The sequence below is a fragment of the Gossypium arboreum genome, chromosome 7 (assembly GCF_025698485.1).
Source record: "Gossypium arboreum isolate Shixiya-1 chromosome 7, ASM2569848v2, whole genome shotgun sequence".
NCBI lineage: Eukaryota > Viridiplantae > Streptophyta > Magnoliopsida > Malvales > Malvaceae > Gossypium > Gossypium arboreum.
Window position 1 is genome coordinate 103,953,302 of NC_069076.1, and position 15,575 is coordinate 103,968,876.

At 26.8% G+C, this 15,575-nt stretch overlaps 1 protein-coding gene and 1 long non-coding RNA gene across 2 annotated transcripts; both read right to left on the reverse strand.

Annotated features, from left to right (window-relative positions):
* Positions 1-3,600: 3,600 nt before the first annotated feature.
* Positions 3,601-4,220, reverse strand: LOC128295101 (uncharacterized). Its single transcript, XR_008285414.1, has 2 exons — positions 3,895-4,220; positions 3,601-3,748 (listed from the first exon to the last, which is right to left on the reverse strand). It is a non-coding gene; the product is annotated as an uncharacterized LOC128295101 (long non-coding RNA).
* A 2,572-nt stretch (positions 4,221-6,792) lies between these two features.
* Positions 6,793-7,947, reverse strand: LOC108487869 (ethylene-responsive transcription factor ERF017-like). Its single transcript, XM_017792211.2, has one exon. The coding sequence runs from the start codon at positions 7,693-7,695 to the stop codon at positions 7,051-7,053; it is 645 nt and encodes a 214-aa protein (XP_017647700.1). The 5' UTR covers positions 7,696-7,947; the 3' UTR covers positions 6,793-7,050.
* Positions 7,948-15,575: the final 7,628 nt, after the last annotated feature.

The window sequence follows — 15,575 nt, forward strand, 5'->3', positions numbered from 1 at the left end:
ATAAATAAATATGACATCTGGCAAAATCTTAACTTTATTTGTCAATGTATCAGATAATAACCCATTAAAAATATGTTATTATTTGGTATATTAACAATGTAATTTTTTCTATTCCATAAGTAAACTCAAAAATTTCCTTGTGTCTTTTTTTAAATATTTATTTTTAATTACTATATTTCTAAAAGACACTTTATCAACCGTTTGACTCTCTTTATAAAGTCTAAAAATACATATTATATTTATATTTTTATAATACTTAAACCTAAATCCATACTCAAACTCAAACCAAAAATAAACCCAATATACCCAAATTCAACTAAAACCGATAAACAAAATACTAAAAATTTAAACCCATCAATTGTACAAACTAAAATTTAAACCCTGCTTTCATATTTATATAGCTTTTGTTGATCGAATTTGCCTTTATTGTAATTAGTAGTGTTTTTAATTTGATTTAATTTTATATAATCTTTAGAAAATACATAAATTTTCGGTCAAATCGATTTTTCGTCCAAATCAATGCAGGAAAGTCGATTTGGTGTAATTTATTTTATTTCAAATAGTTTAATTTCAGATTTAAAAATAATAAAAAATCGATAAAATCAATTTTTTTTAAAAAAATTTAACTAACCGATTACTTATATCAGGCCACCCAGAAAATGGTGAAGCTGTCCAATTATTTAGTGCTTATGGAGTGATGTGGGCCAATGAACATAACTCGTGTCATATATCTTCTTGTTCAACCACCTATTGCCTACAAAAATCATATATATCAGCTATCCACTGTCTTTTGAAGCTATATTTCTCCACACAAATAAAATATTTAGAGAAAAATAAAAAAAGAGCATGCCAGTATCATATACATATTTTCAAACACTTTCAAGATTAAGCAAAACTTGATTTAATTAAAAAAATCAAAATTTAATTTAATTTAATTGAGTTATTTGATCTTTATGGATGACTCAAATAAAAAATCGGTGTAAAATATTTTTTGAGCCCCTGTTAATTTCAAAAAAAAAGGTTGTAATTAAGTTAGAATGATGAAATAGAATTCCTCAATTTAATTAATACGAAATTTTTTTATTTTATTCAATTTATTCAATTTAATTCGATACAAGCAAAAACTAATTCGGGCTGAGAAGCCTCTTTAATAAAGGAAATAGAATATTTTAAGCCCTCCAAAAATTTCAAACAATCAAAATTAAAGATTCTTTAGCTTTTAATTAAATGAAAAATATCTATTTTATAATTTTAATTTTATCCTTATCCAATTATGTAGCCTTATCCAAAATTTTAATTCTAAAATCTTAATTTTAATTAAATAAAAATATCAATTTAAAGTTATATAAAATCTTAATTTTAATTCTAAAATTTTATAATTTTATCTCTAACCCTTAAATAAAATTCTTTAACTTTACCCTTATCCAATTATGTAGCCTTAATGTATGATGTTTGTGGCGAACTAGACACCTAATATGTAGGTTGTGTAGTTTAAGATAAGTCAAACGCCCAAGCATTTCGAGAGATGATCAAGTTAGTGGAAGGTTAAAAAAGACAAAGAAGGTGTCAATGGAGCTGTCATTTTCAGGTGAAATAAAAGAAACCTTCCCTGGCTGTGGTTGAATCTTTTGTTATAATCTTCTCTTTTTTATGTAGACTTTTAAATTTTAATACTACTTGTAGATTAGACAATAGTATGAATTTGATCTGTCTATGCTAGTGACCAAATGCCCACTACAGGTTGGTTCAAAGGCTGAGGAGATTCCACGTTTAGAATATTATTAGCAAGTTGAGTGATTAAGAGAGTCAGTTGACAAACCTGGTTCTAAGTACTAAAGGAGGGGCTGGTTGAGATCTGAGCTCTGTTTCCACAAATGTAAGCTGAGAAAGATATCACCCTTCTTGTAACTTTTGCAATGCTCTGAAATATTTAACACATCAAACTTACATAGGATGGAAAACATAAACGCTATGTGTTAAGTGTTAAATTGTATTTTACATTCTTTATTAAAAAATAGATAAATTGGTATTTGTATATTAGATTAAAGAACAAACTGATATTTTTTATTGAGAATTTTATCCATTTCTGCTATTAAACACGAGCACAGCTGACAAAATAACTAAATAACAGCATGTGGTGTGCCACGTGTAACTCATTCTCATTAATTTTAAACATTAGGAATTGATGAAATTTTTAACAAAAATACCAATTTGTTCTTTAATGTAATATATAAGAATTAATTTATCTATTTTTTTAACAGAAAAAATAAAATTCAATCCGACTTTTAATATAAAACCTTCATAACATTTTTACCCTAAAAAATTATATATTTTGAGAAAAAGTAAATGAAAACGTTATAATCATTAGTATTTTATATGTATAACGTGGGCCAAGACCTCCATCAACTGAGTTAAGGCCACGTTATTAATATTTATATGTTAATGTTTCATGGCAATTAGCTTCATGGAGACATTAAGACCAAACATGTGTATATAGTATCAATGCTCAAAAATCAAAATTCAAATTTTGTTGTTGTTATTATTTTCTCAATTTGTAATATGTACAAAAAAAAACAGTTATAATTCATGTTTGTTATCTCTTCAATAAACTTTGAAATAACAAAATAAAGATAATCATGACAAGAATGGCATAATGTTATGTATAATTAAGAATCAACTTTGTAATGACAACCATGCCTCTTGCTCACTCCATTAACCCAACTTTGAGAAATAACTCCTTGACATAAGTTTCAGTGTTCCAACCTTCATGCAATTAAAACCCAAAATGAGGCTCTGTTCTTTTTTTTTTTTGGGGGGTGTTTCTACGAACACAAATGCAATGGGCTAATACCCATAAAAGTAAAGCCCAAACCCCTTCATATTAATCCAAAGAGTTAAAGCATCAATCGTCTTGAGACATACCTATAGGTTAAAGTACTCAAGAAGTCCCTGTATTATAGGGACTAGATCAAATTAGTCCATTTATTTTTTTCAATTGCGGTTCAATTCCAAACAAAATATTTAATTTACGGAACAATAAAAACTTTAAAAATATTAACTCTAAATAGTAAATATTAATTCTATTCTAATTTAGCCTTATTGATTCTAATTAATAATATAAAGACTGAATTAATCCATTTAATAATAGAGAAACTAATATAATCAAGTCTCTATAATAGAAAGACCTCTAAAGTAAATTCACCTGTAGCCTTAACATAGTCCCAAGTGATAATATGGCTCCAAGGAAGCTCAGGAGCAGTAGAGAGTTGTATATGAACAGCCACCATAATTTATATATGGCTCCAATAATTACAGCCACCACAATGAACAAAATTTACATATGAACAAACAGTTCTGCCAAATTAAGCTTCTCACTTTTAAGTTGAATGCCATTTTTTTTAAAGAGTTACAGATTATAATTAAACGAAAATTTGAAATAAGATACATCGGTAATAATCATTATATTCATACGGTACTAAACAACTAATTGAATTTAAACTTACCAATCAAAACATTTCTAGATAACTCATCAAAATAAATCTAAATCAAAATTTTAAGCCAAAATCTCATTGAGAAGTTGAATGCAAGCCATGGTAAAAATTTTAGATTGCTGCAAAAATATTTAATAACAACAAAATTGGATAAATTCTAAATCTCATAAACTATATATACTTTACCTTGAAGATTAACAGAATGATGAAACGCCATGTGAAAAACTACCTCAACTCCTTTCAAAGCTACTATAAGCCTACAACCAGAATTAAAAACAAATGCAAAAAGAATATTACTGATAAATAATATAGAAATAAATACGATTTTCGAAATAATCGGAGACCTCCGAGTATTTGAGCTTCGCGGCGAAGATCAGTAGAAACGTAGTGAGCACGAGCGGACCTTAAACCTTCGCCGAGGACTCGGTTCTCCTCGTAGGATTCGAGATCAATGCTATAAATCAAATCAGCGATTCGAACAACGAACATTTGGTATTTGGTAATTGATTAGCACCTCAACCAAATGACGGCCGGCGGCGAAGCCTTTACCGCCCGTTAAAACGCACCATTTCTCCTCTCCCGACGTTTGACCTAATCTGCTGCGACAACGGCATAAAACAAATCGGAGACGAGCTAAGAAAAGAACAAGAATAGGAAGGATCGCGGAATAAGAGTTGATAAAAGTGAAGCTTAAGCGAATCTTTTAATGGTAAACTATTTTGTCTTTTATTTTACGAAGAATTCAATTTCGTTGAATCTTAAAAAGAGATTCAAAACTGGAGTGTTTTAATTGGAAAAATTCTAATTTTGATCCCTCTAGTTTTTAAATTTCATATTTTTCCTTTTATAATATTATTAATTAATCTAATTAAAATTTTCGACTAAAATGCATACATAATTAGAAAATTCTTTTAATGCATACAGAAAATCAGCTTTATGAATTTATAAAAATAATCGTCTATTATTAATTATTTGAATTAACTAATAATATTATAAAAAAGTGACCAAAATCAGAATTTAACCAATTATGAAGATGTCACGTATGATGCAGCAAATGCTGACGATTGGTTTTCAACGTAAGAATGATTACATGCTTTGACTTCAAAATATTTATTTATTTTATTTCGTAACCTTATTAATTACTACTATTTTGTATGTTTCGACGCGTGACTCGCGAGTGAGGTCAGTTCAGGTGGCGGTGTCCTCTTTTTGTTTTTTTTTTTTTTCACTTACCCTGCTCTTCGCAAATTCCTTTCACTTTTTTCGATATCTTCATAGTTAGATGAGTGATTAAATCGATTAAATTATAAATATTTTATTTAATCAATTTATTTAATTTAAAGTAAATAAAATTATTAAAAAATAAAAATAAATTAATCATCTATTTGTATCAATTTATAAATTAATTAATTATTTTTCTTTTTAAATTAATATTTCAATAAATTCTTGATTCAGTTATTCTGATTAAGATTTCTGTATAATATTTGATTTACGATTGTGGGACGTTCTTCATCTTCTACTAAGGATAATCGTTAATTTTTATTTTTTAAAAGGAGAAGGAAAAGGTTGTCAGTTGTCTTTGTCATATCTTCGTTCGTACATGAATGCCTTGAATTTTTGTTTACCGTCAATCTCGAAAATCAGCTTGAAAGTCTTATTGACTTTCCACGTGGTCTTTGTTTTGTCTTTATCCTTCTTGGATGTTGTCTAGGTTCCATGTTTCTATTTCATCCAGGTGTAAAGATTCTGGTGATAGTCTTGGTGAATTCCAAGTCTCCCACGTGTTCTTGATTTCTTCAATTATTTCTGAAGGGAAATCGTCTATTTCCATATCTGCTATTTTATTTAGCAGTTGTATGGATTCTCCATCTCTTGATTTCTGAATCATGTTGTTTTTATCAGCTACTATTCTTCTTCTATCGGTAGATAGTTTGTATGTTTGATCTTGAAGTACATGTCGAGCTGTTGACATTAAATCAATTCCGGCTTGGATTTGAAAATATTTTGGATTATTGTAACACTTGTCAATGGTTTTGGTCAAGTGTTTTTTATTTTCTTTACTCTTGATAAATAAGGACTATCAAACATTCGTTGAATAATCCATATTTGATATAGTTGATAGAATCGCTCTTTTTCAAAGAATTCCAATAAGACTACTTATTTGGATATAAAATAGTAATAAAATCATCTTGATATACTAAAAGTGACAATATAACTTTTATAATAGCAGGAAAATCTTTTAATAAGTAAAAAGAAAAGTTTTGTACTACAATTTCTCTAACGAAACCCCATTCAATACTGTTTATATCAAATTGTTCATGATCTAATCTGAATTTTATAGTAGGAATTTCTTCCCCTATATCATTTAGATAAACATATGATTGTAAAAAGTATTCAGAAAAGACTTTTTTATATTGAGTGCTGGTAGCAGGTAATTTTATTGATTTTTTCAAAAATTTAAATATTATAATTGTAATATTATTATTAAAAGTTGTACACGTGATAGAATTCGAAGCTTTTGTTTATATTTGCCTTTTGTTTGGTCCGACATAATTAGTGGAGCACTTAAAAGACTGATTAGATTTTAACATTAATTTATTTTTAAATTTTAAATAATTTTAAATCGAATGAATTAAAATTTAATCACAAATTTAGTTCCAAAATATTGGACCTACTCAAGGAAATGAATAAAATATAAATTTAAAAGGGCTTCTTTTCATTTATTACATAAGGTTAAGAAAAATAATTATTAAATATTTGATACAATTTTTTCAATTTATATTACTAGGTTTTGTTTTGTTTTTTAATAAATCGATAATAACTTGTGAAATAACTCAACTAATTAATTATATTTTTTCATGATACATTGCAAGTTTTTATTAAAAATAATAAATAAAAACAAAATGAGCAAAGATAGCATAGCAGAACTTAACAAATATATCAATACTTCGTAACCCCGAATTTTCCAAAATTTTATTTAGAAAATTCAATCAAAACTCTTAAATTATTGTATATCATTATTGATTTTAGTAAAATTTAAGAAGTTATATAATTACAATTAAGAAATATATTTTGACTTTTTATAAATTTATTTATAGAACTATTATTATTATTATCTATTTTTATGGTAAATACTTATGAAACTTCTATTCTACCCTTTATTTTTGTTGAAAAATAAAAATATATTATTATTTAATAAATATATCACCATCACGAAATTTTCATTTATTTATTTTTAATTTTAAAATATCATTTGTTTAATCCGTTTGTAAAATAAAAAAACATTATCTGATAATTACACTTGAAACAATTATTGATTTATTATCGAAAAAAAATTATAAGTAACAAAATACAAACAAGCCTATATATTTAAAAATTTATAAAGAGCCAAAACCTCTCAAACCAGTATATAACTGGGAAAAAATCAGTGACTCCGGCAGCTAAAATTCACCAAATTCCTGATTATCCAGCTAATTTTCTGTAATTTTCCAAGAAAAAGGGTGATTAGAAAACACTAATATTACACTTAAAGAGTATTGTAATTCTGATATTTTTGGGTTTAGAAGTTCCAAAGAAACGATGAATGCTGGGAAAAACCATCGCCGGGGTAGTTTTGATCATCGTCCATGTCGTCATCAACCGGCGGCGGCGGCGGAGGAGGATAGAAATGATCGCCGGGTAAATGACCGAGCCCTGGATAAAACCCATAATCGGACGACATCCCTTCATTGGAATCCAACATGCTCAAAAACGACGACCAATCCGTCCTCGTTTCATGGCTTTCTACTTGCGTCGCAAGTCCACCGTCCGACACTGAAACGGACGAAGACGACGTGTATTGTTCTACAGTCGGGTCCGTCATCGCATTGTTGTTATTAACCGACTCGTTGGCAAACCTAGACGCCACCGCTTGGATCTCATGTGGGCCAAGTGACCTTGCACCGGCTATTTCCGGAGGGTTATCGGGGAAGTTAAACTTAGCTCCATTGCCACGTAAACAATACTGAGCGGCGTCGAATGCCCGAGCGGCTTTTTCCGGCGAGTCGTAAGAACCTAACCAAATACGTTCACGGCTGTTGGGAAGTCGGATTTCGGATACCCATTTCCCCCATTTTCTCTTCCTTACACCCTTGTACTTTGAACCATTACCGGTTGGGTCCGAGCCATGGTTCGTGGTTGACTCAGACTGTGTTGGCTTCACCATGTATGTTTTTTTTTTTTGGAGGGGGGTTAAATTTTTTAAAAGATCCCTGAGACTTGTGAGTTGAGAAATGGATGGTGAGAGTTAGCTTGGGGATAATGAAAAATGGCGGCTCTGTGCGAGTTATATATAGGGATCGGAGACGGGGGGAGTTTTCTGTTGAAGGGGTAATTTAAGCGTGTTGAAGAGGAGTAAAGAGCGTGCGGATCCGTGGCAAGTTTTTGGAAGGCCAAAAATTATGAAGGAAACGCGGTAGGGATCGTAAGCGAAAACCACGTGCATATATTATGCAGTGAGTTTATTTATCTGTCAATTGGGATCATTTCACTATACATCCTCAAAATTTTAAAAAAATTAATTGAGTCCCTTAACGGTAAAATTACTTTGTAAATCTTTTAAATATATATATATATAAATTCATGCATTAGTATAATGATAAAATTATTTTTTAACCTTACCAAAATTGTAAAATTTTATTTTGGACCTGGCATTCGCCAGTGAACTTTTTTCATATCATTATCGGTTTGATGATATTAAAATGAATAATGTGGTATTAAATTAGATGCGATGTTGGTAAATTTAGTGTAATTTGTAAATATTAATTTTAAAAATTTTAAAATCGATAGTTAAATAAATTTTTACAAAATGAATAAAAATATTTTAAGAAAACTTATTAATAATATAGGAGGAAGTGGAAATGTAAGTTATCTGTGATGGGGTCGGTCACAGGGAGATCCCCCCTCATGTGATGGAATTCAGGGTGCTATTTGCAATCTATTGGAAGGCGCGTGGGAGACACATAAGTCAAATTTAGTCATGAAAATTTTAAAAAAGTCAATTATTTTTTAAAGAATATATTAATTAAAATATTCTTTTTAATAATATTGGTGTAACAATCCTATTGTTAGTTTCTGAAAATTTCTTAATTAATTATTAGTTTAAAAATATTAAAATGCAATTTCATCTTTAAAAAATCTTCTATTTTTACTAAAAAGTTATGTCTTTTAGATCCATCCTTTCTTTTCATTAAGAACGAAGAGAAAATTTTAACCCTAATTTCTGCTTATTAAATTACGTAATTTATTGACACAGATATTAAACTTCTTTAATAGTTAGATTATTAATTCAAAATAAATTTTATGTATATTTGAAAATTTGAAATAAAATATTAAAATTATTTTTAAAAATTATAACTTATATTTAATTTAATTTTTTTAACATTAAAACTCAAGTTCAACTGATTGTACAATATGTTATCTATATATTTATAATTGGTTCATGTTGGGTTAATTTTTTTTAATATTTATTTTAACTTTTCAAATATAAATAATTTTTTTATTTTAAACCTTTATTAACATAAAAAATATGATAATAAAATGATAAGATAACTATCATATACAAGAAAATCTAGACTAACTAATGTTGTTGTAAAAGTAAAAGATCAAATTAATGCAAAGAAATCGAAATTACAATTTTGTTATTATCTTCTAATAATTAAAAAGAAAGGGAAATGTCATGTCATTAATTAAACTTCGTTAATAATTTTGATAGATAATGTGAATTAAAAAAGTCATTGTAAAAAATTAATCAAAATATTCATATTAACTGCTTCGACTAAACATTATAAAAATTAGGATTAAATTATATACATTCAAGTATAAAGATTAAATCTTATTGTAAATATAATAGAGAGATAAAATAATATTAGATTAATTTCCTATAAAATGCAAAAAAAATAAATGTAAAAATGGTTCTAACACATATCAAGCAAACACCTTCCTTTTCTGTATAAGTTAATGATATATAAAGATTATATATAATACCATTATAGTATAAAAACAACATAAATAATTTTTAAGCAATATAAACAAGTCTTCACCATTAAATTATGATTTATCGGTATAAATCAAAAAAAATTAGCATAATAATTTATTTAGTTTTTAATTTTATAAAAAATATTTTAATTCTTCATTTAATTTTTCTCTTTTTTAAATCTTAGATTTTTGTTTTTGTCAACTTATCCTAAAATATTTTTAATTTTGATGATTTGACATACACATAAATGACACGTTAACAATTAATTATTTTAAATTTTTAAAAATTCAAAAAATCAAATAATTATTTTTAAAATCATTAAAATTAGTGAAAAGTATAATTAAATGATGACATGTCATCCACATAACAACTGTTGACTATTTCACTCATTTTGAGATGATTTAACAAAATATAAATTTAAAGATTAAAAAGTAAAAAATTAAATAAAGAGTTAAAATGAAATTTTAATAAAATTGATGGGTGAAAAGAATCATCATGTCTAGGAAAAATTTTAAAGACTTTTTTGATATAATTCAACGCTCATTAATTAATTTAAATAAATAAGACAACTAATTATTTTCCGATAAAAATATAAAATGGGATTTCTTAAATTTTATAATATATACAGATTTTTAAAATTGGAAATATAAAATCTGATTGTGATAGTAAAGGGCCAAATGCATCCTAAGAAGTGGGGTGGGGATTCTAAAACTAAAAAAGAACATAAGGGTCCCTGCCCCCTGAGTTCACATTATAAGTGAAGTCTTTATGGTCATTGTCTAAGTTTGTACCAATTATACTGAAAAACAAAAATCGGTAAACTATGCTGCGTACTAATCATAATTAGTGAACTTTTTCTTGATCATGAAAGTTACAAAATGAGTATTTAATTAGTTCATTTTTTTATTACTTAATTATTCAAAAAAAATTTGATCACCCTCGTTAAACTTTAACCATCGAAATTTATACATTGTATCAATTTAATATTAATTCTAAAAAATTAACCTTCAACATTTACGCATTTTGTAATTTGGTGTTTTTATCTTTTATAATTTTACTTTTATTTATGACATTAAGGGTTAAATGTAAAAAAAAGAGAAAAGATAAAATTATTAACTTGGATTTTGGTATATTTCCAATCAAATTTAGTTGATAGATTTATTTATTTTAACTTTTTAGCTGAAAGGATTATAAAAAAGCAAAATTGAAAAGAAGGACCAAATTATATAATGTATAAATATTAAGTGTCAAATTTTAGAAACAAAACTAAATTGAAATATTAATGATTAAAGTTATTATTATACTAATTTTAAAATTGCCTCTTCTATTTTCCCGTCAAATGAGGCATGTTGCCTTTGTTTTCATTGATGGAAATGGTATTTTATTTATTTGAAGAGTCTCACTTATTCTAGAATTACATAATTTCATTGACGCAAGCAATGTCGCCATCTTTATTGTATGTATTTACTTATAACAACAAGTTTTATTCCATTTTGATACTTATATTGCATATAAATCGACTCATTTGACCCACTGGTCCCAATTTTAGGGTTGGCTAAACTGGGAATGTCCTACATGGTTGAAAAAAGTTAAGCAGTCAAAAAGGGAAATCTGTGTGCTAATAAGAAAATATTTAAATGGTTATTGTAAAGTTAAATACAATTTTATATTATATAGATCGGGCCCTAAACTATACTTTAGTTCTCAGATTGGTCCTTAATTCTTTTTTGGGTCTACAGTGATACTTAAGTTATTAAATACAAGCAATGTCATGTTTTTGTTGGTCAGTATTCTTTAAGTAAATTAGAACAAAACTGATGGTTTATATACCACTTATGACAAAAAGAATTTGAGTATAATTCGAGGACCAATTTATTAATAAAGCTTTTATAAAATAAAAAGTAAATTAGTGTTAGTTTAACACTGATTTTCAAGAGTGACGTGAAAAATATTGTTAAAAAGTTAGGTTAAAAATTTAAATGTTTAGTATGAGTTAAACGTGAAAAATATTGTTAAAAAGTTAGGTTAAAAATTTAAATGTTTAGTATGAGTTAAATCATTATTTGGAGTCTAAAATTTTTTTGTCCAATTAAGCTTTAAACTTAAAAATTTTTTCATATTGGGGTTTGAACTTTTTTATTATCCAAGTTAGGTTTTGAATTTAGTAATTTTTATCACATTAGGGTTTGAACTTTTTTTTTTATCAAAGTTAGCCTTTGAAAACCTTAAAGTTTAAGCATCAATATGTGAATAATTGCTAAATTCGAGGCTTAAATGTTCAAAACTCAATGTAGAACAATTGTCAAGTTCAGAACTTAAATTGAACAAAAAAATCAGCCAGTAATATGAAAAGAATTGTTAAGTTGACATTATAATATTTTAATTTTTTTAAATATACGAGAATGATTTTGAAATGCCTTGTGGATAACTAGTAGGGAATAAAGTACGCGCTTGCAAAGTCAGACCAGGTACTCTTATTACTATCTTTTAATGACAAAACAGTAACCCTTCGTGGTTTGGTTCAGTTGCCTCAGTGAACACATGTCCTAATTAAATTAAGCACTGTAATTATTTCGAAACAACCAACTAAATTTGTTTTTCTTAAGGTTTAAATTCATAATCTTACGTTTATAACCCTTTAATAGAAAAACTTATTGGTAAGCGCTTCACATTTTACAACTCACATAAAATGCATGCCACATATTAATAGAAAGGGAAGGAAAGGGAATGTCAAACCGTCCAAAATAATTAAAATAATTGAATTTTTTTGGTTAATATATACTTTGTCACTGAATTTGGCCAATCATATATTTAGTTGGCACTTAATTTATTTTACCTAATTGAAATTCTTCACACTTTGGTGATACGAAGCTACTATAATGTGATGATATGGTACTCACAGTTAATAGTACGATGATGAGTGATAATATTATATTATGACATGCAGTAAGTATTAATAAAAAATTTTTAAAAAAAATTTTAAAAGTAAATTGGGAACTTTGTCAGCCTTGTCCCATTATTTCATGTTGAACAATAGTTAGAACATGCTAATTTGGAATATTCAAGATTTTTATATTAGTTGTTTAACTTTTAATTAAATCTCATTAAAAAAGCAAACGTGAAGATAATTCATGATCAGCATCCTAGAATAATTATCATTGTTTGCTCGTGTAACGTGGGAAAGGAAAAAGTTTATAAAGTGTTAGAAGTTGCTTATTTTTATCCTTGTCTCTTAAGTGATTTGAGGTTATTGTAGAACCTACTAATGGTGGGATTAATGAGATTATTTAACACAGAATTTTGTACAGATAATTTCAACATTTAATTCAAGAGATAAAGCTTTTATCTTGTGGCCGAGGATTGTGCTATTCATGGCCTATATATTGGCAACTTAATGGCAATATTGGTGAACATTTTTTTAAATGTCTTTGGAGAGTTTTATTGAATGTATTTAAAGATATTTTAGAAAGAATGATTTGTAATAATTTGGACTCAATACTAAGATTATAAATATCTATTAATATAAGAGTAATTCGAGTTTTAGCTAATAGTTGATCTAAACAAATGGTGGAATATAATTATTCTTTAAGAAAAACTTTATAGGATGAAATTGATGAATTTGAATTATGTTAACAAATATTATCTGTTATCTCTCCTTATTTTACACCTTGCTTCTTTCTATCTTTAATATTTCTTTTTGTTTGATTATGTCTCAAATTTTTGAACGGATGCAAAATAGAAGCTTTTTATATATAATTTTATAGAAATATTATTTTAAATTCAGAATAAATATCAACAAATGAATATTCAAACAAACCAAGCTGCAAAATATATTTTGCATTTTTCAAAGACGCTATTAAGAGACATTTCAAGACTGAAAATAATCGCTCTCTACACTGCAAATGCAGCAGAGTTTTCAAGACAAAAGAGTGACAGCGCCCCGTCAGTTGTGATTTGCCAAAATCTATTTACGCGTTTGCAAAGTCAGACGGGTAATCTTTGAGTTTTATTTTTAACAGTGTGTTTAGAATAGCTGTTACTGTACGTGGTTGGTTTGGTTTCCATGGTTAAAACATGTCCGAATTCAAGCAATGTCTTTTTTGGAGTGCTGTTAAATTTAAAAGCTACACACATTTTGTATGGCAAAAAAATATAAATATTTGCAATATTATCAATGTCAACACGTTATTAAGACGCCTTAATTTAGATATATAATATATTTAACTTTAACAAGTGTAAAAATAACGGTGACGATAAAATTGAATATTATAGCGGTAAGATTAAAAATAACGATGGAATGTATGTTTGATTCAAACCAGCTTTAATTATGAGGTGATAATAAAAATAATTATTAAGTATAATAAATATATTATAAAAAGAGATGATTGATTTTATCAAAATATAATAAATATAATTATCGAATAAATATATTTAATAATTTAAAATATAATTATTTTTATAGTATATATAATAAATATATTAATTTTAAATTATTTAAAACTTGAGTTAATTTATCGAATTCGATAGATTTTATCAAAAGAGATGAGTGATTTGATTTTGATGTGTATAAATCGATTAAATCGATTTTGAAAAACCAATTGAGTAAAGCAATTGCTTATCTACAATCTAATGTCATATTAGAAAAACCAATTGAGTAAATAGATTGCTTACCTATGATCAAATGTCATATTATATGGAAATGATATTAATAAAATCCTTTCCTTGGCCTTAAAAGGCTCAATCATGTCACTTTCAATAAATCTATTTTAAGCTACTAAAATTTTTAGTTAATTTATTTTATCATTTTAATTTAATTTAAATATTTTGAATTAAAAAGTTGTTAAATAGAATTTAACTGAATAAATTTTTTGAGTTAAATTAAAAATATTTTAAAAGATCAAATTAAAATCTTATTATTAATATGATTAATTCAGTGTTAGATTACATAAATTTGAGACGTAAAATTTAAAATTATTTTAAAACAAAATAAGACAAAAAGAAAGGAGATAATTAATATGATAATCTTGATTTAGTAATTTTAAATTTTTATAAGTATTTTGATTTTTAAAATATTATTATGAACTTTATCCAATTTGTTTTGAGTGGGCCTAATTTTTTTTTTTTTTTTAAATTGATTCATTAAAATTTTACTAAGAAAAAAATATCGTGAAAAAAAAATGTAACGAAGGAAAAATAGTACACATATCTATAATACGTATAACATATTGTTTCATTAAAAACCTTACAAAAAAGGACTAGTGGGATAAAACCTCGGTTAAGAGAAAACGAGTAATCGTGTATTGACTCCCTCTCATGATAACATTATGTAATGTCTCGAATTCTATGTATTGAATCCTGAATACTATTCTAAATGTGTAACATTCCGAAATAGGGCCTAAACGGAACAGTGGTTGCGAAACCACAAATTCAGGGTAGAAAAAAATTTATTTTATTATTATTTTGAGGTTCATGGTATGATTACATGATTGTGCGAAAATTTCGTGATAAAATTCTATGCATAAAGTGCTTAAATTGAGGTTAGGGACTAAATCGAATAATTTGCAAAACTTGCATTTTAGAAGTTTTTAGTATGAAATTATTTTGGAATATTAATTAGGAGATCTTAAATGGTAATTTGACCAATTTTAAGTTCATGGACAAAATTAGGACATGGAAGGAATTTTTGAAAGTTTAGTAAGGAGGGGTATTTTGGTCATTTGGTTATTAACATTAATAAAAAGATAAAAAGATGATAAAATTGTATTATCTTCTTCAAGTTACCAGCCGAACCTTACCTCTCTCCATAGCTGGGGTTTCTTCAACTTTCAAGCTTCATAGTAAGTGATTCCAAGCCCCGCTTTTAATGATCTTTACGTTTTGAAGTCCCAAGAGCTCGATAAAGCTTATGCTAGCAATAATTTAAGTTAGGAATCAAATTTGGAAAAATACCCATAGGTGAAATTTGTGTAATTTGATGTTGTCATAGAAGGGAAAAATGATCAGCATGTCATAAAACATAAGAAAATAGGATGAAGTTTAATTTACGAGCCTTGGGGTAAAAGTGCAAA